We start from the raw sequence: 26,109 nt of genomic DNA, 5'->3' as shown, positions 1-26,109 counted from the left end.
GTACGGGGAACGGTAACCTTGGATAGGGAAGGGTGCTGGACCTGCAGGGAGCTGCTCACAGCTCTCCCATTGGCCTGTCTGGAAACCATTAAAACAACATTTCACTTCTGCATCCCTCAATTTCCTCCTCTGTAAAATGGAGATAACAGTACCATGTCTATCTTACACAGTGCTTTGACTGAGGGCCGGGAACATTACCTTCATATTGGCATCATCATTCCAAGTATTGTATTTTTTCCAGAAGTGCACTATCACCACACTCTCCCACTCCCATGCTACTGAATATCCCTTTCTCTTTGAAGATGTTCTCTTCCTACTGTTTTAATAACTTCAGTGATCCCAGTCAGGGACAGAGAGCTAAAACGAGCAACAAAAACACGGGCCTTCGTTTAGAGACATAGTCTGTTTAATAAATATGACTGTAAAAGCAATAAACAATAGCAATTATACATTACGCTACGTTGTATTTAACAAAGGGGAAAAATAAGATGAAAAAGTACATCAAAAAAGTAATTTTAAAATTAGAAATAGTTCCAACACTATAAGAAAACTTTTTGATTGACTTACTATAAAAATAAGTTGGCTAATGTTGGACTTCCATGGGGAGTATCATACAGTTGCTGCCAAATGTTTCCCATCTTTCTTAAAGCTGTAGTTGCAAACACAATAGCAAAGCCATACAAACTGCTATGTTTCTACCTGCCTTCAGAAAAACTAAAGAAAGGGGCAGAGGACTGTTGTGTGATTGTCCATTCACTACTGTGGGCCTAATGTTCTTGCACTTGGTATCATTGTTTTCTTCTTTGCCATCAGTGAGGTTGGTTGGGACCCGTGCCCAATTTATGAGAGAGAAATTCAAAACAATCTCTTCCCCCTTGGGATTCCAGGCCATGCCAACAACGTCACCTTCTCCTGCCTTTGACTCAGGTTACCACGTGCAATGCCTTTTGAACAAAACACACTCACATCAAGAATCAGTGTGCCTTCCTAAGTGTGCTACACTGATTAGGAGCCAGCCTCTATTTGCCTTTGCTCAATATAGTTAAGTAAATGTATTTTGGTTACTGTCTTTGCTCCTTTGCACTTCAAACCCAAATTCTAGAGCTGGGTTTACCCGATTTGGGCTGAAAATCAATAACTGTGAAAGACGAGGGGTTAGGATTCAGTTAAACCTCCAGAGTTCTGGGAGGACTTGTACAACGTGTGCTAAGGCTGCTTTCCTGCCTTTTCCTTGCATAGTTTATGCGCACATGTCCTGCAGTCACAGTTCCAGCTGCCATTTAAGACACAAGGGTATGCTGTTGATAAGAAGTCAAATCTCGTACAGGAGCAGTCCTGTGGTGCCAGGGGTCAACATGCACGGGAATAATCTCAACCTAAGTCCTGCTTTATTCTCCCCTCCTCTGCCCAGAACTGCAGTAGTTCACACATCTGTGACTAAGTGAGATTTGCCAAGAAGGCCACGAGAAACCACATATAAACTTTTCCCTGCTCCCTATTCTATAGACTAGATGTGTGCCAAAAAAGTAACAAGCCTTGGGGTGTCTCCCAAAAGGCAGAGGTCTCCTGGGTTTTCCCCAGACAAATCCAAACATCAGCACTAAAAGCCGCTGAGGTCATTATTAGGGCTCTAAGTCAAAATTTAAGGTGTAAGGCTGGTATAAAGTACAGTGTAAGTTCCTGCCAGCAATAACGTCCTCAAAGGGCAGTGCAGACAGACCTCCCTGCCTGTAACGTATGCTAGTTTTGTTCGGTCCAGGGTCAGGAGGCAGAAAGAGTTATCTCTGAGTAGTGCTATCAGAGGGTACCTTGGTGTGAGTAGGCTAAAAAGCTGCTTAAGAAAGAGCCTGGCTTTGAGGTTGGGATCGCCCGCACGCACACTCAGCTTCCTCACAGCCGTGGGGTGCAGGCAGCAGCTGCAGCTAGAGGAAGGAAGGGCAGAATCCAAACAAAGACGTAAACTAAATTGACCCAAGAATATTTTCAGTGCCTTTAAACTCCAGTGTGATTTCTTGTGAAAGAAATCTTGCTGGGGTGGCTAGCCCTCCCGCAGCCCAAAGTGCTAAAAGAGCAATTAAATCTAAAGCCAAGAACCCTTGATGCCCCCTCCCACCTCCCCCGACCCTTCTTCCCCCCCAACATCCCAGCCCACCCCTCTCTGTAAAGAAGAGACCCCCCCCCATGCATATTCTTGGCCTATCTCAATTATGAATTTCCTACAAATTAGAGACAGATAAGAAAAAAGAGAGAAGTGGAGGGGTGAGGGAAAGAGCTATAGGTGTGAATAGTGGTATTGTTCCCCCCCACCACCAGACCCCCACTAAAATTGAACACCTGTACAATGCAGTTCCACTATGGTCTCAGTATAATGTCCACATGCACAGGCTTAAAGCTAAAAACCCTTTGTCATCTGAAGAATTAAAAAGTCCAAATGCAGTGAGCTCTCCTCTTTTTTTAGATATACATATATACCGGTGTCCTCAATTCAACCATTTACATAGGTAGGGATTTCTTTTGTGCTCTGGGGCTCAGCAGCTGTGGAAATACTTCCTGTGGCAAAAAAAAAAAAAAAAAAAAGAACAAAAGAACAAAATAAGAGAGTCAGTAAACAGCAAGTGCAAGTGCGTTTAGCTAAGGAGGGAGATGTTTGAAGGTATCACCTCGCTGGCCTTTGGATTCAACTGTTCCAGATTGATATGTTCTTCCCAGAAATGTTTTCTTGACATTCAAAACACTGAAGGTGATGTCCTGTTCTTTTGCTAATGAAGATGATTCACCCGTGTTGAACAGAACAGGGAGAGGCCAGAGCAGAGGGGTGGAGGAGAGGAGGGGTTGAGTTCCTCAGAGGAAATGTGCAACTCATTTGCAATGATAAGGTGTTGGAGATTTCACAAATCACCTTAAGCTTTGCCTTTGCAAAAGAAGAGCCTGAAGTGCTCACATCCAGAAAACAGAAACTGTGTTTTGTGCTGCCAGCCGTTTGGAGAGAAAACAAAATCATCTAGTACCATTTCGATTCCAAGGGTCCCGGAATGTTAGTCAAAGGAGGTGAAAAAAAACCTAGCTTTCGAACAAGCATACAAGAGAGAAACACCCAATTACAGTCTTGCTTTTTTTTTTTCCCCACAGAAAAGAAAACTCATTAAAAAAGAGATTGCTGATTTCCAGAAACAGATGAGGTGGTTGTAGAAGAGTTTGAAGAGCCTTAGCACTTTCTGATTTGTTCATACCTAGGTTCAAACCTTTTCATTTTGTCAATGAGCTCTGATTCAGTCTCCTTATTTGTCTTACTGCTAGGATGGAAAAACACTCTTAGGAAGTTTGTTGGACTGATTCCTCATAATAGAGAGGAATCTCTATTTATACTACATTACAGGGGTAAACCAAAGAGATACAAAACACCATTTCCTGGTTCGATATAGTGTCCTGCTGGACAGGGTACTGCTGAGAAACCCACAAAATGCTGGCTACCGTAGAAAGTCAGAATAGCTATAGTTACACCACATAATATTCATGCAGTTCAGCCTCCCCACAAAAATAGGCTTTCTACATCTCTGATCCTAGAGGTTTCAAGAGGTCAAACTACTTCCCAGCACTATGAGAGCTGTTTTGAAGTTACCTTGAGTGGGGCTAGCAGGTAACTGACTTTTGTGGCCTCAGTCTGACTGGTTAAAATATACGTTTCCCTACCCTTTCCACCTCTTGGACAACGTGAACCATGGTCATTCCATTCCTTGGGAAGCTCAAAGACCATCTAACTCTGGGAAAGTGCTTTTTTATGGCCTGAAATTGGGTGTTTCTCCCTTAGCATCTTACATCAATTTTGCCTTGGAGATTTCTGGGGGAGGGGGGGAAAGAAAAAGAATTGTTAAAGTTTAGGACCCACCGCTCCGGGTCTTGGCTTGAAGCCTCTTGGTGATCCACAAGCCTTTTGGAAGTCCTCTGTCCAGACTACCTTGGTTGCATTTCCTTTCCTTGGGTTCTGGACTGTGGCCTGGGGTTGCTCTGTATGGGGAACACCACATGGGAAGGTTGGTCCCCTCACTCCATCCTGTGTACTGCTAAGCAGGGTTGTCCATGTGTGCTGAGGAATAGCTGCTAAAAACCTTTTAATAGCTACCTGATCTCTCCTTCATAACAGGTGAGGAAAGAGCAGTATTGACGGCAGTGGGGAGATGGCTTCCAACTTAGACATCAGTTTCATCAAGAGACTTTCTTCTTTTTTTCTCCTAGGCTGTTCTGCAGGCCCCAATGTTAGCACATCACGTTCCCTCTTTTAATCGCCCTTCCCCTTGTTTCGTCTCTGCAGTAGCTACTACACTAAGCCTGCTTTAGCAAACTCTCTTACAATTTAGGGACATCCTCAGACAGGATGTGAAGGCACGGCTAAGCTGATGAAGCTGTGCAACTAAGAGATTTCAGTTAAGACTATGCCTTGTTTCTCTCTGAGCCAAAACCGCTATAAATTTTAGTTCCTCTAAAATAGGTCTGTGTCCTTACTTGCAGGAGCCAGGTGCTGCTCCTCTGGTCTGGGCCTGCAGAATTGTCAGCCCTAAAGTGAAGCGGAGCAATGCCTGAACAATGCCAGCTTTAGTAGAACACGTCCCCAGACTGAAACCTCCCTGCTCCACCTCAACAGCCCTGGTGTTACTGCAGTCAGGAAAACAAGAATCATACAAGCATGAGCAAAAGTACAACTGATCCAGGATGCTTGCTCCAAGCCTGTTCACTTTAGGTCTTACTAAAGCCTGTCTTACAAATTTTCAGCCACAGAGACCTGTGGAAGAAATCAGCCTGAGGGCAAACCCAGCTGTCCAGTGCAGAGATCCCTGGTTCTGCTTTATTTCCCTGAGAATCGGGGAAACAGCTAGCATTGCTGTTGGCAACAAGATCTGGCACAGCACAAAGGCCACAGCAGTGAAAACATCAAAGAATATTCAGCTTTTAGATCTGACTTACCAAATCACCCGCTCACCTCCATGTTCCAGGTGAGGGTGGCTGAAGAATCTCCTGGACAGCACTCAGGTGCGGGGTTTAACCATACAATTATGTCAGCCCCAGCAAAATAATTTAAATTGCCTGATAGCACAAGTTAAGTGAAGGAGGATTATAGCATTTTTGAGAAGGGGAGGAGATCTACACAGAGCAACTAGGAGAGGGGAAAAGACTAAAGTTGTTCTTCTCCCTATCATCACATAGCAGTGAGGCAGAGGGGAGAGTTAGCAAGGTTTCCTGTAGCAAAACTAACACTGCAGCAGAAGAGAATGGGGGAGGAGTGTGCAGGGAGATGGGGAAGGGGGGAGGCTTAGAAAAGGGTTAGCCAATTATAAGTCAGAGGCTGACCAGCTGCAGGATGCTGCAAGTTATTTACCTATGGGCTGGATATCCAACTTCTCATCTACTAGTTGCTCAGGGCTCATCAGCTCACTCTGAGGGACATTAGGTATGCTTTCCCTCTGACTGACTGGACTGACCATCTCTTGATCTTTTTCATTCTGCATCTGTGCATATATATTAAGGCCAGGAATCTTCCTAAAACATTAACAGAAACCATCATTGTGGGGTACTCTGGCAGATGAGGTAGCATTAGCCTTTTACAAACCAAGAAACAAATCACTAAGGAAAAGAAAACCCGACAACACAAAACCCAAACATCTCAGTGAAAGATGAAAATGAGGAGAAGGAAATGGCCCAGGGAGGGTCATACCTTTTGAACTTGTAAATTACAAACACGGCTAGTCCCACAAAAACCACGGAGAGGAGCATCAGCATAGCTGAACCACTGTGACTGGGAGTGAGGTCCACAAGGGGAGCTGCAAGAGATGGGGAGATCATTAGAGCCACCTCCCAGCCTAGAGGGCTCTCCAAAAACAGCACACTTTCCCCTACAGCATTTGTAACAGACCTTCTACTTATCCAAGGGCTCTTCTCCATACCTAATCCAGGTGGGAGAGCCCTGGATTCAGATTATTTGTGATGCTCGACCTGGCACTTGATGTGAAAACCCATACCATTCTGCTTAGACATCTGGCCAGTTATTAGAGGAATGCCTCAAACATACTCTCTCATGTTGCAGACAGTTACCTAAAGTAGTTGCAGGGGAGGTCACTTGGGTACCAAAACTGGACTTTCTGAAGGATCCTGGAGCTACACATGGGATAATTTATCATGCTGACTTCTTATTTTGCTTAGAGCTAGTCTGGGGAGCTCCCAACGTGTAGTGAATAGTGAGCAACTGGCTAGTGAGTTTTAATGAAGATGGTCACCAAACATACTGCTCTCTGCTCAGTCGTCTTCCTTCCTAAAGGAAGCCCGGTTCCCATCTCAGACAGTCTCAGCATCCGTGCCTTATCAAGAGAAGCTCTTTTCACACTTTTAACATTTTCAGTTTCTTCTTCCTTTCCTTTCTCACTCTTTTGCATATATTTTGCCCATTTCTCTCCCCTGTTGCCCATGTCCACATGTTTTCCATGGAAAGAAGTGCACAGGTTCAAGAGAAAAACAGGGAGAGAAGGAAAGAAACTAATCAAACAAAAATGTCTCTCTGTGCCTCTCAGAATTTTGTGCAGCTCCTTTTCATAGCTCCTTGCAAAATAAGGCCACACAAAACATCCAGAGGTGACGGTGTTCCCAGAAAGAAAAGTAAATTATATTAAATAGAGACAGTTTCCATCACTCATATGCACACACGTACAGAAAGATATCCAGCATCCACAGAGGGACACACACAGATCCAGCAATCTCAGTTGTTCGCGCAGACGCACAATCATGCACACACTAACAAAATATATTGTAGACAGACATGCAACTGTAGGTGTGCCATTACACAGCGCTAATGGACGCAGCAGATACATCCTCACTGACTGTCTTTATCTGGCGATACCCACAGAACAAACGATAGGTAGTGACTTCCCCCCCAAGACTGTGTAAGATAAACTGAACCACTGTCACACATGCCTCCTCTCTCTCACCCGTGTACACATGCACTGAAAAAACCTTCCTAAAACAGAGCCAACAAACACAAAAACCACACACAAGCATACACTTACTCATGCACTCGTGGATGTACCGCGCACATCACACTTTCTCTCAGCAGTCCCACCAAGCCTAATAAAGCTTAAGTTTACAAAGAGAAGTGAAAAAAACTTCTCCTACCCACATCAAGCAGGCTACCCTCAGGGAGCTAAGGAACAGGGGTGAAATGATGCATTACTATGAATTTACATGTCTCTCTTCTGTGCCTTTGCATCCATTTCTGTGGGTATTTACAGTTGTGCGTGACGACAAAGCTCTCCAATTGTTCCAGGCTCAGCATCACTCAATGTTCTTGCAGTAATGCTGTGCTGAGAGTCTGGTAATAAACAGCTCTTTAACTATTTTGTGAGGAATACTAGCATATCTTATAATGCCTTAGAGTTGGGGTTATCGTTTGTTGGGTTGAGGACTTTCTTTTTTTTCCTGAGAAGAGGAAATAAACATGAGGAATGGCTTGAAATCTGTTGTCCAGAACTGTTATTAATTTTTTTTCTTTCTTTCTCCAGTGTGGTCTGAATAAAAAAGACAGAGGTGTGAAATGTGCTGAGTCCACTGCTTGTCATTCCTCCTGTGTGCCAAGGAATGCAGGTGTTCATGTACAACACACACCCACAAAGTGGCTCATTTCTGCAGTTCTGCCTAATGCCTGCACCAAGTCAGTTAAGACAACTGCACTTCTGTTCCCTGTAGCTCGCTCACTGCAGAAAGTTCCACTGTGCATGACCAGGCACATACATAGGGAGGAACATATGTGCACACTGAGGCATGAGAACATACTGACTCATACACACATAGGCATACGTACATGTGCACATACACAAAGACATACATGCTGAGCTGTGTGCTTCAGCCAGCTGCAGCCCTGAGCTGCCAGGAGGCTAACATGGAGTCAGATGAAGAGGCTGAGAGTAGAAGAGACACCACAGACCAGAGGTTATCTGGGTTATCTGTTTTCTAGGGACTGCTTCTGGTGCTAGCTTGTGTGTACCAGTTCCAGGTTTCCTTGCTTTTTTTTGGTTTAATTTTAAGAGACTGGATTTCAAAAGGAGAATTCTTCTTCTTACTTGACAACCCAAACAACAGTTTTCAGCAGCAAATATCTCTCTCTTTTGGCATGTAGTCAAATTCTAAACTATTCCCAAGTTTTGATGTCATGAAACAGGGCCTTTTGTTTATACAGGGAACTGAGTCATGTCCTCTGCACCTTGATAATGAGCAATATTCCCTCAAAGACTTCACAACAGCTGCTGTCCGGACCTTTTTAATATCTAGTTTGGCAGTCCAGGGTCATTTTGCATTCTTACTGAATCATATTTCTGCATGAGACAAAAATCCTGCAGCGTTCCTATAGACACTGTGAAGCTGGTTACAGTAATCACTCACATCTCACTAGCAGCTTAGAAGAGTAGAACAGAGTCTACTTCGCAGGACAAATGAGTGCTTGCATTTATCACAGACGGAAAATAGTCACACAAACAGGTGTGTAAATAAATACAAATGAAAACATGTATTTTCAACAGGCACAAAGATGGTATATTTGCATAGTGTGTCTGAGCTGAGCACCCTCTGTTTCATCCTGAGCTAGCAAGAAACAGGTCAGCATTTGGCCTGGACGCTATACAGTCATTTAGCACGGTAGCTTGCCACACTAACACAGTACAGCAAACAAGGTTTAGTAGCCCAGGAAAAATGCTACAGTACCTCTGTTAAATATCTAGCTTTGGACTGAAGCAAAGTGGCTCCAACTCAGAGCATGGGCAGAGCGTCTGGGAACTCTCTACACTCCTTCAGGCAGACATGCCCAAAGCTCCTCTCTGGGAAGCTGCAGGGGTTGCCGTCCTACAGACGGCACAAAGTTTGGATGCAAATTCATCCTGCATTAAAGGCAGGGACGGAGATGTGGTTTTAACTGTCACGTCTTTCCACTGCATGACATCAGGAACGTCCCTTCAAGGAGCAAGAGACAGACCAATCTTTCCCAGTTATATCTAATGAGGTTCTTCCTAGCTATAATTCATTAGAAAAATCCTACAGAATCTTCAGGGCCAGAGAAGTCGGTTCTAAAATGTTCTTTTAGGATTTGATCTTGACTTTAATAGACTGACCAAAAGGCAAAACAGCCATGAGTATAGCCAGAGTAAATGTAAAAATTCCAAAAGTGATGAGCAATTTCAGGTAACTCCACATTTGAAGCTCAACTTAAGATGCTAACAAATAACCTACTTCTCTAAGACGGCCACTGAGCATTTAATGATAATCAGATTCTTTCTGCATGTAGAATACTTGATCACTGTTGAAAACTCAAGCCAAGGATTGCTTCATTGATAACAACATTTACATAAGATATATGTGAATTTAAATCTTAAAGCAAGGTCATGCAATTCTTCTGCGACATCTGCGTATCATTAAGTTTTTACAGTCTACGAAAGAAAAATAGTAAGTCAAACTTAAATTGATTGCCCAGACTTTTTTTTCTTCTCTTTAGAGATAAATCAGCTATGCTGTATCTCTGCTTTTACACACTTTTGGTTCTAACATATCTAAAAGCAAGCATATAATCATCTATTCCACAGCTAATGGAAAGCAGAAACATGTAGCAATATTCCTAGGGTAGATATCAGCAAGTTCTGCTTAGGAAACATGAAATATCTCAAACATTAAAGCTTTCGTTTAGGAGTATTTAAGTGCAGTCACACTCCACGCTTTCCTAGCGGTCTCTTTTTCCTTCTCTTTATAGATAGGTCAGCATGTGAGCTGACACCAATACAAGCAGACCTGTTCATATTACACAAAGCATTTTGCAGTGCAGTTCTTTGGTATAGTAAACTGAGGCTATTTTGTATGTTAGAAAAATAAGGTGACGCCAGTTGATCAGGATTATTAGCAACTGCTGGATAAAAAGAATTCCTAAGACTCCTGAGCACAGATATGGCTATTCCTTCTCCTATAATAGTTAAATAGGGCCTGTACCATGAAATGAAGGTTTAACAATATAAAATATACACAAAGGAATGTAATTAAATGTCAGGATATTGGAGACTGTTCATTTTGAGATAGGATTAGCTAAAAGCCAAACAGCCTAATCTCATGTGAGTGCACAAAATTGTGTGTGTGTGTTTGTGCATGTATGTCTTTCAGACTGCTAAACAGCTTCTGAAATATGCTTAGTTCCTTTGAATTTTCAGTGACCCCAGAATGTAAGAAAGTAGCCAGTAACCTTTGCACTGCATGATCAAGGCTGAATACGCCATGATGCTGCTTAGCTGTTGAATATTTCAGACACAGCCAAGAAGCACACACTTCCACTGCTAGTTATGGTACTTTTCCAACAAGAACAGCAAATTCTTGCACATCAAACAAACAAAAGGCCTAGCTGTAAGTGTAAATGCCACTATCCCTTTTTGACATGACAGAGAAAAGTGAAGGGGAGTGGGCATTTTAATGGCTGTCGCAGCACAGAGTTGTTATGGTATCAGAGAAACAAGAAGTGCTTAAAGTGCAGCTGCTCGCAAACGGCACACTGCTGCCATCAAGGTATATGCTGCTGATTGCACTATGGATCAACAGAGAGGGTGTACAATGAAGTGGATACTGACCTGCTGTTAAATGAGCAGCATGGACAAGGATTTGAACTCCTGGCTTCAACTCAAAATGGACAAAATTTTGGTTAAGTTTCTGGATCAGTATTTCTGAAATCTAGAAAAAAAAAGAGAAAATAAAAAATACATTTGTTTCTTTATCATCACTTTAAACTGTCAAAAGGTGTGTAGGAAGTGGATCATCCACAAAGCAAAGATTTTGCAGAGCACAAGACTTTCACAGACTTTCAGAGTGCAAATACCTATCACCTTATAAAGAGGGCGCTTATGGCAGCTGTACACATCTGTCATTACTATACCTAGAGTGGCTTGTGTATAGTTAGCAATGATTGATATCAGCAAGGTGAATCTGTTGCACCACTCCAGGAGCAGCCTGGTAACATAAGGGGATTAAGCCCCAAAAGAACATTACCATAGTGTGTAAGTGCCTGCAGGATCAGCCAGTAATAGTACATCAGTGAACTGCATTTACTGCTCAAGGAAAGAGAAGTATTTCAATCACTAACACTCATCTGCTCAAAATAAATAACTTCTTGTCCACTGAATGGCCAACTCTGTGATTTCAGTGCATGTTCACATCATGCGATATACCTGGATGAGAATGTAGGGCTTAAATTCTTACCCTAGTATGCACTGAAATTTCAAGTCCTAAAACCAAGCTTCATTTAATCCAGCCCTAAATTTCAAGTCAGCTGCTCGATAATCCTTAAGCACACACCTAAAACAGCTCAAATCTGAAAGCATCTTTGCTGTTGACTAATTACAGAGTGCATTTGGATTAAAGTGCATGTTGCATCTATTACCATGCTCTCGCGTTCTCTCTCTTGTGGGAGGGACATCCCACAGAGCTTTTAGATCTATAGGTAAAACTAGAGATCTATAGATCTCTAGTTTTAGATCTCTATCCTGGCAAAACTCTGATAACATCAATAGAGCTTGAGCAGAAACGAAGCAAGCTATTCCTCCTTAAATAACACAAGAGAAAAGATGTGCATTTGCTGAGATAACATCACATAAAATTACAGTACAGTAACAAAGTCAGGCTTTGGGCCAATCTGTTGGTAAACACTCCTTTCTTGAGCCAGGCATTTTACCATTAAAAGTAAAAATACAAGTAGGTATATCAAAGAATGGAAGCTTGTAGACAATCTATTGACAGTTTGCTGTGTCTTTTGTATATTCATTCTCTAGATGTTTCATCTATTTTTTCTCTTCTTACAGTAGTGAATAATTTTCCACTTCAACATACCCACTCTTTTGAGTGTTAGGTTATTAGGGAGAGGTGGTTGGAAAACTGTAAAAAAGAAAAAACAAAAAAAAATCCACAGTCCTTAATATGCAATTGCTGAAAAAGTTGTGTTTTTACAGCCATATCAGGCTTAAGAGAAGCTATACTGGTGCTCACCACTTAATTTAATTTGGTTTAAATAAATCCTTATTCCTTCTTGAAGATTAATGAAAAAATGTCAAAAAAGAACATTCCAATAATTTTAACACCATCTTTTTCATGTTCTTCATTTTTGTCTGCTTGAGCTATTTCAGTAAATGCTACCCAGATATGATTAGATGTTCCTTGGCTATCATTCATCACAGTGTGAGATTTATCTGCCTCTTATTTTTTTAACATTCTTAATGGTTCTTTCAATACTCTTGGCTTGTACATTTCATTTTTGGCTTCTGATCACTTGAATAGGTGCCTTTGGTCCAATATCAACTGGGCAATAACTCTTACAGACATTTTATTTATATTTTTAATATATCTCTTAAGCTTACATTTTTTCCATGGGTGCCAGAATGAGCTGTAAATATATTTCTTCCAAGAGCAAGAATAAATACCACCTGCTTACAAAGATCCATCTGCTGAGTTCAGAGCAGCAGGGAGGTGACACAAAGCTGTACAATACATGAGGAAAACATGGGAAGCAAATTATAATCCTCTAAGAACTTCAGCATATTAACAACCAAGACTGACTATTACAAAGAGTGCCTCATCACTAAAATTGGAGCAATAGATGCTGATGGATATACTGCAAACCAAGTACACTAATGGTTCATAGAAGTAAAGGGAGAGATATCATCCAGGCCATTTCCTGTCCCAAATATGATCCAGCTACTCTCCTCCATAGTCCTGTAGGAATTAACTTATGTTTTGTACTCTGAGGTTCCGATGCTGTTGTGGCAGCTAAGCCTATGGAAAAAAAAAAAAAAGCCTGACCACAGGACAGTAAACTGAAGAAAAGAGCCAACTACATCACATCATCCTCTTCAACACATTGCGATGGCTGCACACAACGGTCAGCAAAATGGCAGAGGCAGATACCCTCTGTACACAGTCAGGCTTAACGTGTGAAATGTAACTGAGAATGCTGCTAGCAAATGTTGTTATCTAGTATCTAAGAATGGTTTTATCAAGGATTTGGGCAAGAAATGGGAGAATAGGAGAACCTAGAGAAAGTCAACATGAGAAGGGACCAGCGATATTGTTTGTCAGTTGTACCACTGAGGTCTTTCCAGGCCTGCCAGTGGACTCTTGCTGTGCAGAGTGAAGAGTACAGACTTACAGCACCATCGGGGAGGTTACAGCTGCAAGGTCCAGGAGCAGCCTCCCAGCAGACATGCTGAGTGTCAGAGAAAGTTCAACCAATATTCTTAGCTGGCAAGCTGATCACCCCAGCAGCAGCAGTGATCACAACTGCTCCAAAGTCAATTCTGATATCAGCTTTGACCAGACAAACATGACTCACTAAATTCAATCCTTTTTCAGTTTGAAATATTTACTGACTTTGGTTTTCAATTCCTCTGTCTCTTCTGACATGATAATAATAGGAGTAGTGGCCTGAGCTTTATGTACAGCTTCCAAAGGTGAGGAGAATTAGTGTACCTTATTGTGAAATGTAGATATTACTTCTGCTCCCCACTACATATTGTTTTCAGGTTCACTAAAGAACACGCTATATAAGGCTTAACTATTAATCATCATTATGGTGTCCATGTAATTTTCCTCTCTTCATCATGTATTTGCTAATCCATTTCAGAATAAATAACATAGTATATAGTATAGTATGTTACTATATTAGAACTAGGGTTCTAATCAGTTTCTGGGTCCTACCAGACTCCTCAATCCAGACAATACATAAGTCATGGAGGATTTGAGTCCTAGATAGGCAAAGGCTTGGTTTGGGACCACAATGTATTAGAATCATAATAATTTAGTTTGTAAGGGAGCTTGGGAAATCATCTGGTCCATCCCCTCCACTCAAAATAGGGCCAACTTTGAAGTCAGAACAAGTTTAGAAAGAGGGAGAAAATGCAGTGACTGGTACAGGTTTGTTAGATCATATTCATTTCATATGGCAGAAGTAGGGTGAAAGGGGTTAGTAGGAAAGGGAGAGGTAATAAAAGACTAGGAAAAAATGAAGACAGACAGAGAGAAGCAGCTACAACTGAAGTTTATTACTACTATATTGCATTATCATCTGGTCATGAATGAGGACCTCATAGTGCTACATGCGGTACAAACGCAGCTCAGAAAAAGTGGTTCCTGCCTGAAATTGATCATCAAACTTCAGCAGAAGCCTGAAATAGCAGTTTCTGTTCCAGGACTATATGCCAAGATTCAAAGCAGGCAGTGGCTGTTCATGCTGCTCAGAGTACAGAGCATATTTTCGTGGTCCACAGTTTTTTGAATGGGGCTTTCTAGAATCTGAACAAGTCTAAAATTTAATATCACAGTCTAAAGTCTTCAAGAACACCAGAAGTTCTTATGAGAAGCAGACACCTGCCTCCCTCAGGCAGCTCTGAAAATTCCTGACATATATTTCTGAGGGAAGAACAGATGCATTCAGAGATGTTTTAAAAATGTTTGCTTGCTTGGTACAGTATTTTCATATTCCCTTTACATGTAAAGTCAGGTTCTCTTAGGAACAGAAATATACACAGTGTAGAAAGAGGGAGAAAGAACAAATACATTTCTGTACTTCTAAAAATGATCTGAAATGTATAAACCTTCAGTATCTGAGGTTACAGCAGCAGGTTACAAATAGTTAAGTGCCAAGCTCACATTAGGATTCGACATCCCTCTCCAGGGTAAGCTGGCCACGATAATATTTATGGTTCTCAAATGGTCCCAGCAGGATCTGTGAACTACAGATCACCCAGGACAATCGCCATGAGACCGCAAAAGTGGATTTTCAGCCTTTCTTATTCTATCAAGTCTATTTCTAGCCCTGCAAATCACAAGTCAACAGACTTCAACCTAAGAGTGGTTCTGACCCTTGTATGATTTATTTACAACCTTAACAAAATGTCTTTGAAGCAAATCTCCATATAAAAGCTGTTCTGATTGCCACTGAGGGTAAGGAAAAGAATTCAGTGGGAAACAATCTGAGTCATGTGCCTTCCCTTCCGATTGTACTTGGTACTTTGAGTACATCCATGTGGTACCATGGATGCATTTTTGTCTAAAACACAGAAGAGGAAACATCAAAGTACTTTTGTCTATTTCATAAAGAGCTGCATAGCTCCATCTGAACAGCTGGAGTCTCAGCTGGGGAACATACAGGCCTCAGGAATGTCCCTGTTCATCTTGCACTCTTAGAGATGCAACTAGCTAAAGTGAAGATGAAACTTCTTAGAATAGCAGCCTCCTAATTTATAGTCTTGAAAAGTCTCCCCTGTGAAAATAATTAGCTTTCAGAATTAGTTTTGGTCCTTAACTGAGCCTCATTGACTTTATCTGCTTCATTTGCAGAATTAAGCATGATGTGCAGAAATAATTCAGTAATAGAAACCATTCTTCATGTATCATTTTTTCATCAAAGGACACATAATGAATAATAATAACAGACAATTTATGAGGAAAAAAGAGAGATTCCAATTTAAAAACAGAACAAAACAAAAATTAATTTGGCTGCTCTTAGCATTTTGCCAGAATTAGGACTGTGAAAGAACCTTGCGCACTAAGAAACAGAATTATCAACGAGAAGGGCATTTTCCAATACCTTTATTGAATTCTGAAACCTTTGGTGTAAATTGGTTTAGAGTAATGGAATGCGATTCAACTATGCTAGCATGTACTAGCTAAAAATCTAGATCATTTGATAGATACTGTAGAGGGATCTCAACTAATGAGTGCTACACTTCTATTCAACTCATTGAGTAAAACAATAAACAACTAAGGAAAGAGTTATGCACATTGGTTGGTAGGAAGCAACTTGAACTAGTATTGCAACAGTGAATCAGGAGTCCGGGCAACTGTGGATTACTTTAAGCTATGCCACTCATTCTACATAATCTTGGTTACTTTACATGAGATCTCTAAACCTCGTTTGACTTAGCACAAAAAAATAGCACAATCACCCTCTACTGACTTACAGGGTCCATCAGGAATTTTTTGAGATTGTTTAATGAAAGATGCTATGTAAATTTAAGCTGCCACTGCTATCCAGAGATATCTGGGAGAAATCTGCTCTTGTTACTAAATATTTTGGTGAGGGGCACATCTGAAATATATCAGGGGAAAAAAGGCAAAAGAAAGTAAATATGCTAAAAACACTAAAGCTTAAGAGTGCAGGTGAGAAACAGATGTAAATAATGATAGAAAATGCATCATCTACAATGAAGAAGTAAAACTAGATCTGCATTAAGGAAAGAAGCCTAAGACATATACACAGGATGGGCTGAACTAGATTCCTGAATGCCTGCCTCCACAGTGCTAAATTGGCCAGAGATATTTCATCTCCCTAGTTCATCACTGCCCATTTGATATTCAGTTATCCATGTTATTTCCCATCTCTGTGGCCAGATACAGGTACTGGCCACAGCTGCAACATGTTGATTACAGCTGGCTAAAAACCAATTGGTGTTGCCATTTGCCAAGGACTCCATCATGCTTGCTACATTGCCGATAGCTCTTTCAAAGGAAAAGATTAATGGCCTCAAATATCATTAGCTAGTTGCTATTGCAACTATTCTGCATTCTGCTTTTACACAGTTATTTTGAATAGGCCAGATAAAAGAATGCCAATGGAGAACTAAAGAAAGACACATGAAAACATTGAAACCTTTACTTGATATGAAAACATCTCTTTAGAGTGCTCTTATATTCTCTGCTCACATCTCAGTTGGCTTAACAAGAGGCATAATTCCTGTTTGACCAAAAAAACCCAACAACAACAACCTTTACTAGCAAACAGTGTGGAGAGATGCAAATTTGTGAAACACATAAATAAAAAGATAACCCTTCAGGATCCTCCTCCACACACTGAAAAGAACTGAGTGATTGTATCTGTGTATTTGTTTCACTGCCCTCTGCTGAATTCCAACTAGAACAGCTTCCCACTGTGCATTCATTCTGAATTGAATTAGTGCTAAAAATAACTCAAAAATTACTTGAAATGCCACTAATTAGAGGCTTGCCTTTCACTGAAGAGAAAAAATTCAGTGCTTTTGAAGCCAGCAGATCAGAGTTCTATAACCATCACACTCATCAAGCCTGTCTGTAAGGATGGTGTAACAACAGCATGACGTCCCAAGTGGCCAGTGGCAATTTTAGGTGGCTGTTTTTGAAAGATTGGGGATATTTCAGTGATGGTGCAGTGACAACATGTAACTCAAGCAGCAGCATTTTACAACTGCCGATTATTTCTACGTTTTAAGCAGGTTGGTAGTCTGTCCTAAGTTGCTGTAAAATGAAGCAGCAGAACCAAGCGACACATACACAGGCAAAAAAAAGTTGCCACATTCTGGTCATGAATAAAAGATTTTTTTGCATATGCAAAGCGTTTTGGGATTCTGCAAGACAAAAAGGCCTTTTAATTTTTATGAAGCTGTGAATAATAAGCTTGCACTGACTACAGAAAGTAGATTGGACAAAGTAACCTGAAGTCCTCAAAAGCACTATATTTATGTACTAGATAGAATTATACCATGCTGCACACTGAAAAATAGTTCCTAGCCTTTTATCTTTTTTCTTTTTCTCAGTTGTCAAGAGCAGTTAGATTGATTTAAAAGGACATTTACCTCCCATAGGAAGTATCAGGAACGCAGAGTTCACATTTGTAAATGTAATCTGCAAACAGAGATGACAACTATTGGTACTGTATGTAAACGAAAAAAATAATTTGGGGCACTTGAATGAGAGTAATAGAGCAGCTCAAGGAGAAAGTGGCATGTACCATCTGACCGCACACTCTCAACAAGAGCACGAGACACAAGCGCACTGCCCTGACAGAAAGGTGTATGCAAAAACATATTTGTCAAGTTTAATGCAGTCCACAGGACAACTTACAAACTTCCATGCCCCCACTATTACTGTATCCAGAGAATGACTTACTGTGTTTAGACTCATAAAGCACCAGTGACGCAGGGCAGTATTACAATCTTTGACAATCGAGGAACTAAGACCCAGATTCTCCACGGATAGCAGACATCTAGCTCCCTCTTAAGTCAATGGGAATTACATACCTAAAGACCATAGAGGCGCTAGCTAGAGAGACCTCCAAAAGTATGCTTAAACAGACAAGTGAGTATTTACCACATGCAAAGAGATGAGCTTAATCTGCCTCTTGGGGAAACAGCAGGAAAGGAAGCACCCCATGGTCATTAGATATCTATCTAGATTACTAGTAAATGCCAAAGTCCAGGAAACCACGTATTTTCTTCATTATTATCCATGTCAAAATAATGAGCCTAGCTCAGGGATGAAATATGGCAGGTCTAAACAAGTTGCCAAAACCCCCACAGGGTGCTCTGTGATAGACATGGGCTGCAGGGCTGTATCACCAAATCTGCGTCATAAAAGGTAAGTATACATATTCACATTGGAGGCTCTAATAGGAGGAGAACAGGAGGAGAGGACTACAGTCCACTTCATTCTGCTGGTAAATCGAGGCCTACAGCATGCAAATCTGGTGTCGTTCCGTGCTCTTTCACTCGGTTTGGCCAACCGTTGATTTTGAGAATGAGTTAGATTTTTCATCCCCTAGCTACTAGAACAAGTTCTTTCTCAGATTAGGAACATTAATCTTTCTATTCCTCTCCATCTAATCTATTCCAACTACAAGTTTCCAGGGCAGAAACTGTTTGTCACAGTGTCTCTGGATAGGCTTACCCCAAGTTTTAGGTTTTGAGAGCAGCTTCCATGAGTGATATGATATCATGGAAAAATGAGGCTGTACAGTTAAGTGCTTCCTTGAGAAACTCCATTCATTCCTTCGCAGTGCTTGTGCTTTCATTTTGCTCCTATACAGTTCCAAGTTCCCCATCCCAATTAGAGAACTCATACAGAACTATCACTCCTTTCGGTGTGCACCTGCAAACACATCAACTCGCGTACATGCCTTTGAGTAGTTTGTTGCTTGCTCACAAACACAAAGCAGAAGATTTGTGTTCCTACTAGGAGAGGATACTCTATAAAAAGTACCTAAAAAGCAACTTAAGCTATCATCAGCAAAACCATATGCTCCCAGTACTCATCACAAGGACTTCAGGCACTGGGAGAAGCTGTTGAATGGGCTCTGAAACACTTTGGGAAAGGGATAGTGAAGGATTACAGCCCAATCAGAAAGAAAAACAGAAACAGTATCAGAATATGAGCTGAGGGCAGAAACACCTTTGGAGGCCTTCCTTAGGCAGTTCCCACTGAAAACAATACCATTTTCTACTGGGATAACTAGGAAAGTGCCCACAGACTAATAAAAACTTTCTGATCATCCTGATGGGAGCAGGGAAGATCCTCCTCCATAAAAAATAGCTGGCTGCAAATGGCAAATAATTTCTCTCTCTTCAAAGATTACCACTTGGACCCTGCAGGACGTTAGGGAAGTTGCTGGAGTCCCACTGAAAACAACATTTCTTCTCATCCATAAAAAGGGTCTTGAGAGTGCTGTCAGGGCTTCCTTTCTTCACAGCCAAAGAGACTCCAGTTTTATAGGGGAAGAAAGAGAGGGCCTAATAGAGAGGGAGTAATTGGCAGAATACAATAAGCAGCTGAGTGCCAGCGGGGAGCAGGGTCAGCTGTAAATTTGATAGTTTATGGACTGCCTTCCTTGCCAATTTGTGATGGAGAAAAGGAGGAGGGGGAAGATGGAGAAAGGGGAGGAAAGGTTTTGCAGAGCAGTAAATTTCCATCATTTTTGTTTACTATATGGGTGGAGGAAAATTGCAGAGACAAGTCATTTGTCAAGAAAAGATGACGGCTGTGGATGCTGAGCAAGGGAAAGCATAAATATATGGATGACCTAGTGGTTTGAGGCCCATTGCTGAGTTTGTTAACAAGACCACTGCAAGGTGCAATTGCAACAGCCAATTACAGGTCAAGCTGAGGAAAAGGTTGTTTAAAAAAAAAAAAGCATACAAGGAATAGGAAAATAATGCTGATAAATTTACTGACGGGAAGGCTTTACTCATCCATAAATTGAGGGGCACATCCAAAGACAGAGGTTAAACCCCTTCTGCCATCCAGTGGAGTAGCAGGCATTCAATAATGACACCTTCAACCCCGTGCTCACATAGCTCATACCCTACACAGGGTACCTCTGCTTGGGCCACTGACATGCTGTATGGAGAGGTAGAGATACAGTAGTACTCCCCATAGGGCTAATAATCTTTGCCTCTAGAATCTGGGGTAACAAACTGAGAGCTAAATCAGGATTTTTTCCCAGCACGGTGTTTTAACATCTAGTCAAAATCATGGTAGGCTCCCCTTGCAGGCAGGACCCTTTCAGGGGGATATAGTCCTCCCCTTTGCCATAACTTGCCCCAGCCTCACACAGGGAGTACACATCAGAGTAGCTGAACTCCATGGCCAGCATCATGAAGAGGGCAGGCAAGATAATCTAACCATCCCTTTGCCTTAAAGTCAATGGAGTTCTGGTTCTATCACCCAGCTCTGTCCTCCAGTGCTTTCTCAAACCCTTAACAGCCTCATAAACTTCATCTTCTGAGGCTACTCCAGTACGTGTTGGCAGGAATCATCCCCTAAATCCTTCATGCTCTCTTCCTACTGCCATGAAGTAGAAGAGAAAGGAAGACATAAAATCATAGAAATTTATGCCAATTTAGCATTACTGAGGGATTCTAAATGGGATTCTCCGTTCCTAACTACAGCTCCAAAGCTTGTTTCCAGTGCTGGAGGAAAACAAAAAAGATGTAGCACGCACCACAGTCATTATTTCAATCACAGCGAATTAGATGAATATGCACCATAAGTATTAGCTTTAACCTATCTTGGAAAACGCATATACATACACAGATACATAAATATATATATTTTTACAACAAATGGACACAGTACCTGCTCTAGATCTTTTGCTGTTCTTTTATTTTCCCCAGTGGCATCTTGATATGGTAAAATGAAGAGCTCAGCAGATGTTGGCAAACCAGGGAGCAGTGCGACCAGAATATGTTTGCTTGAAATACCTGTTGCCTGATACATAGACGATTAATAGACACATAAACAGTGGGGATGGCACTAAATGCTGACAACCTCTTTGCTAAGGCATCACAGTGCTTTTACAAATTATGTAGGGTATAGCTTGTACTACAAAGAGAGTCTTGTTAAAATCCAGCACAGGTAAAAAGTCAGAGATTAATGATTTCCTAGTCTAAGCTATATTAGCACGTTGTCCAGTAAAACATGCAGGGTCCTAAGGCAACAGTGGTAACATGCTAAAAGATATGCTAAAAGGAGATCCTAAATAAGAGCCATATATGGTAGGATTTGTTTTATTGAAATTCAGCTATGTAAAAGTTATCTGTCTATGCTAAGTTAGTCTTTCAGGCTAGTTAGTCAATGGTAAGAAACAGCACGTTAGCATGTTAAAGAACAAGGTATGTGGGCTGAATTGCACTCCAGAGTTGTGATTAGCCAAAACAGAGCTTAAAAGCCTTATGGAGAAGGACCCAGGGAGAAAGAAGATGAACCAGACTTGAATCCCAGACGTCAAACAAATTCTTATAGTTCACATTCTGGGTCAGTTCCAGAAGGTAATGAGGAATGTTTTCTTTTCTTTTCTTTTCTTTAGGTGGCTTCAAACCGTTATCACTCTTCAAGGTTTTTTTTTTTTTTTTTTGTCATTTTGGACAAAAATCTTAAGCAACAAGCAACCAGTTTGGATCTGAACCTCCTTTAGACACAACATTAGCCAAGATTCAGGAATTAAAAAAAAAAAAGATCCACCAGTATCACTTTCAGGGTTAGCACTGTTAATGGCTTTTAGCTGTTGTTGCAATGACATTAAATAATGACATTGTAGAGTTCTTGTCCAGAAAAGGAGCTGGCTTGGCCTTCGAGAAGTTTTGTGGGCCAAAAGAAAGAGAAACACAGTTTGCTGAATCTTCTTCCAGTGCTTCTTTGTGTTGTAAAGTAATCCAGCACATGGATTTTAATTTCAAGTATTTGATCTAAATTTTACATTTCCAAATGCTGACTTTAGTAGGTTGTCTTTAGGGGGTTTTAAAAAAAAAAAAAAAGGAAGAAGAAGAAGAAGCCCCTAGCTATAGCAGCAGATCACAGCAGCTAGATGCAGCACAGAGATTTGGCTATATAATGTAGACACTAATCAGACCTAAGAATCCTGACTTTTTTCCCTCCTAGTTCAGGACCCAAAACTTGAAACAGCTGCTCACTGGAGAAAACAACAGGGAGTCAGTGAAACTCTGATTACCATTACCTGAGCTAAATCTGTGGCCTTCTCACATGTTACTGCTGCCAGCAGGTGCTTCTTGACAAGAGGCCAAACAGGGAATACCATATGGAGCAATGAAAATGAAACCCTTTCCCTCCACAACGTGCCCAGAAAAAACACAAGGTTTTGTTGTTGTTGTTTTTCAATAAGGATTTAGGAAATAATTATAATAATATAAAGGTCTCATACAGTCTTTCCATTTATTGTATGGAGCCAGGGCTGGTTTTATTTGTGCATGATTGTTTGCGCTAAGAAGTCAAGAAAAAGACACAGAATTACCAGATAATGGAAAGTATTCATTTTCTGAGGCAGGGAATGATATTTTTATTTGGAAGCTTTTTGGCTAATCTACTAGGTCCATTCTTTTCTTCTTCATCGGAAGTGTGAGACAAGACTCAAAAAATCAGTAATGTGAGGAAATGATTATGATCATAATACAAAATATTCTATTTTGTGGTAATTGAAGTTATGCCTACTTACAGAAGATCCGATTTTAGTAGAGAACTATAATTTCTTGTGCAGAATATTTACCCTGATCTACAGATCTCTGTAATAAGAATATAATCCTTTAATAAAAGTTCATAAAAATTCTATAGCACAACTATAATTTCCTATTGAATTATTTAGTTATTCAACTTATTTTTATACAGTGTATTTAATTGCTGTAGAAATATATTGGTATTATCTTTAGTTTTTATATGAACTTCTCATAAAGGCTTGTTTAAGGTGAATCATTTAGCTGTATAAAGAGAGGTAATTAGCTATCAAAAATATCTCTGTTTTTTAACTCAATTCAAATAACAAAAAACTACTTTGTGTTTTCACTACTTTGCTTTGGAATGTGGCTTTAGTATTCTGGTTTTATAATCCTTATCTCATGGCTTGATTTTTTTTTTACTGAGTCATTTATATTCTGAAAATTCATCCTGAAGATAAATGGATCCTTAAATACTTGATTCAGACATAAACAAGTCAAAAGATTAAAGAATAAGCTCCAGAAAAACGTTCTTTTTCCCCCTTTTTCTCCTCCCCACCTCCTATCTTTTGAGGAATTTGAAGAAAAAAATCTCAGAAACAACCCAGACAGGTTTCTGTTTTTTGGGGGGGTGGGGGGTGGGGGTGGGGCTGTTTATAAATATTCTTCAAATTTTAAAAGGACACAAAGTTTGTGGATTTTATTAGCCAGGCTATATGTTCATTTGTGGCGTCATCTATACAAAAAGACTGGAAAGGCCTTGTACACTAATTTGTGTGCCCACAAACCCATTTCAAACATTTCATTTGCCATTATTTTTTCATTTGAGCTAAGAAAACATAGCTGTCTCTTCTAACATTTCTCAGCCTCTCAGTTTGAAACTGAAACCTATAGGTACGTAACAATATTTTTTATGACATTCTGTTCCACCGTTAGAGAAGGAACTTCAGAGCTTCTCCATATTGTCGATAGGCAAAATGTCATCCAGTCTCGACCCATAACCCTCAAGCTATATGAGAGACATAAAGCACTTACTATGGTGCTCTTCTCTAGTGAAAATTGTCTTCATTTTGGTCTCCTAAGTCTCTTAGAGCATATTTATTATTCCATTAAAATAGTCTTTCTTTCCTCTGCTGTATAAGAATAGCAGTAAAAGAATAAAGAGCTGCTGACATTTGTACAACTCTAGGCAAATATAAGTTGTTTGTTCTCTATATACTCTTTTCTCAGAAATATTCTATATAATCCATTGTTATTAAAAAAAATAAGCTAAAGGTTGACTCTGAGCACCAGACTATCAAAAGATGGGATAATTTCACCTGTCTAAAATTTAGGCATCTGGCCTCAAACATTTGCCTAGGCTCCTTCTACAGTCAGTGAAGACAGAAAGACACCTCAAGAGAACAACAGATTCAGTTCTGAGGTAAGCATAAAGTAGAAATCAGAACCTCAGTAATGCAGATTATGCACATTGCTTACCTCCACCAGAGCTCTCTTGACTACTCGGCTGATGTCCTTTCTCCACTCTGGAATATCTGGATTGTAGTCATCCAGGTTTGGAGAGAATGATAACCGGAGGGACTGAAATTGCTCTGCAGATACAACGACATGATGGTGAGGCGAATAAAGACTGTGAAATGCCTCAATTCCAAACAAGTTGTGATGTCCCCATGGAGTGGGCAGAACCCAGTGAAACCTGCTGCGATTCATGTTCTGCTTTTCTTTATCAATCTGCAGGTGATGCACAGACCATCTGCGAGATTCACTGCTAGTGTGCCACGGAACAGAGAAGAGTGATCTTTATTTAAATGGATGAAAAGCACTGGAAAGGGAGTTGTGTTGGGAATACAAGTGAAATGTTAGCCTAATCTTGACTTCCAAAAGCAGGCAAGCCCTGTGAAGGAGGCTGTGCTTGTTCTCTCATGGACATGCCCCAGACACATGAAATGTCAGCTCAAAGGAAGGGGACTGGGATAAAGAATGAGAGAGAACTAGCCTTGGAAAATGTATTTCTTAATTTCTATTGCTGTTAGCAGAGACAGAGATATCCATATAGCTGTGACCACATGCTTATTACAGACTGCTAAAACTGGGATTCCCAGTGTTTCTTAGACTATACCTACACATCAGTGTGCCCTAACTATTTCTAAGGTCTGAGTATAATGTTGGACCAGTGCAGGTTGCTATACAGGACCACAGCACATAGCATTGCTTTCAAGCCAAGCAGTTTTTGCATGAGTTAAGAGGCCTCTACTGGCCAAGAGAGGGTAAACCAGCTAGCAAAATGACATAACATTTTGACAATCAGGCTGGATGTGACAATATAGCAATAGGCTGGATGTAGAAGGGCTCTGGGCAGAAGGTCAAGATTCTGAGATCATCCAGGCAGCAACTGGTCCAGACTAATGTCAGTCAGTTGCTTTTGGTGATGTTACGCCAAATTGATACCATTGGAACCAAGCTTAGAATCTCATTCAAAGCAACCCAGAATAAAGACCTTACATTGCCATCAGGTATCCTGGCTCTCTAGCTGTTGATTTTGAAGAATCCTACGTGAAATAAAAGGGGAAGGGCTCACCATACACAGCAATAGTCTTTGTATCCTGCAGAATGGTGTTTCCTGCGGAGACCTGAACGGTGATGGTATTCATCCCTTCCACAGAGAATGTAAATGTGATGCTGCCCTCCAATGTGATGAGTGGCTGCAAATACATCAGAAAAGGAAAAATGAAGTTAATTTGGCTGGAAAGGAAAAGTAAGTATGAGTTTGGCTCTTCAGTCTGCTCAGGAGGTTTTGGGGACAGCTCCAGCTTTGTAACTTAGACATTTAATGAGAAGGGGTCCTTTGACATGGAAGCCAATTTTCTGGAGAAGGCCTAGGGATCCAGGTGGAGATGCCCTCCTGAAGCCTAAAGTGGGGTTCCTACAATTTCCAAAGGGGTTAAGTTTTAAGATCCTAGCATTTCCTAGTAACTATCTCCAGGATGCTTCCACCCTTAGCGTGCTGGCTATTCTGGATCCCCTGTTAAAGTATCTTGCCCCAGAGAGGCACAGATCCTAACAGGAGAGCCTAAAAGACTCACTGCCCTGGTGGTGTATTTCTTTCCTAGATCTAACTGTAAGTGACCTGTTTAAGGTCACACAAGGAAGCTGTGATAGAACCAGGAGCCAAATCAAGATTCCTCAGTTGCTGTTATATGCAATCCTTAAACATGGAGATGTTGTTTTTGGAGAGCGATGGTGTTTAGAGAGGACACAGGTCCCCTCAGCTTGCTTTGCTGTGAAAACCAGTTTATCAATGAGCTGTGCCCTC

The 26,109-nt window shown here is 40.9% G+C and overlaps 1 protein-coding gene across 1 annotated transcript in view; it reads right to left on the bottom strand.

Moving 5' to 3' along the window:
• Window positions 1-388: 388 nt before the first annotated feature.
• The window catches only part of SORCS1 (sortilin related VPS10 domain containing receptor 1), a 316,869-nt gene continuing 291,148 nt past the window's right edge, over window positions 389-26,109 (bottom strand). The window contains exons 21-28 of the mRNA XM_068949692.1: window positions 25,375-25,498; window positions 24,276-24,388; window positions 20,929-21,060; window positions 10,632-10,731; window positions 5,708-5,813; window positions 5,372-5,532; window positions 3,887-4,005; window positions 389-2,550 (exon numbers count right to left, since the gene is read on the bottom strand). Coding sequence (XP_068805793.1) covers window positions 2,494-2,550; window positions 3,887-4,005; window positions 5,372-5,532; window positions 5,708-5,813; window positions 10,632-10,731; window positions 20,929-21,060; window positions 24,276-24,388; window positions 25,375-25,498 — 912 coding nt within the window. The 3' untranslated portion in view covers window positions 389-2,493. The remainder of the gene's footprint in view (window positions 2,551-3,886; window positions 4,006-5,371; window positions 5,533-5,707; window positions 5,814-10,631; window positions 10,732-20,928; window positions 21,061-24,275; window positions 24,389-25,374; window positions 25,499-26,109) is intronic.

The sequence above is a fragment of the Struthio camelus genome, chromosome 7 (genome assembly GCF_040807025.1).
Source record: "Struthio camelus isolate bStrCam1 chromosome 7, bStrCam1.hap1, whole genome shotgun sequence".
Lineage (NCBI taxonomy): Eukaryota > Metazoa > Chordata > Aves > Struthioniformes > Struthionidae > Struthio > Struthio camelus.
The sequence above is the reverse complement of the archived record's forward strand: the minus strand, read 5'-3'. Positions and strand labels throughout refer to the sequence as shown.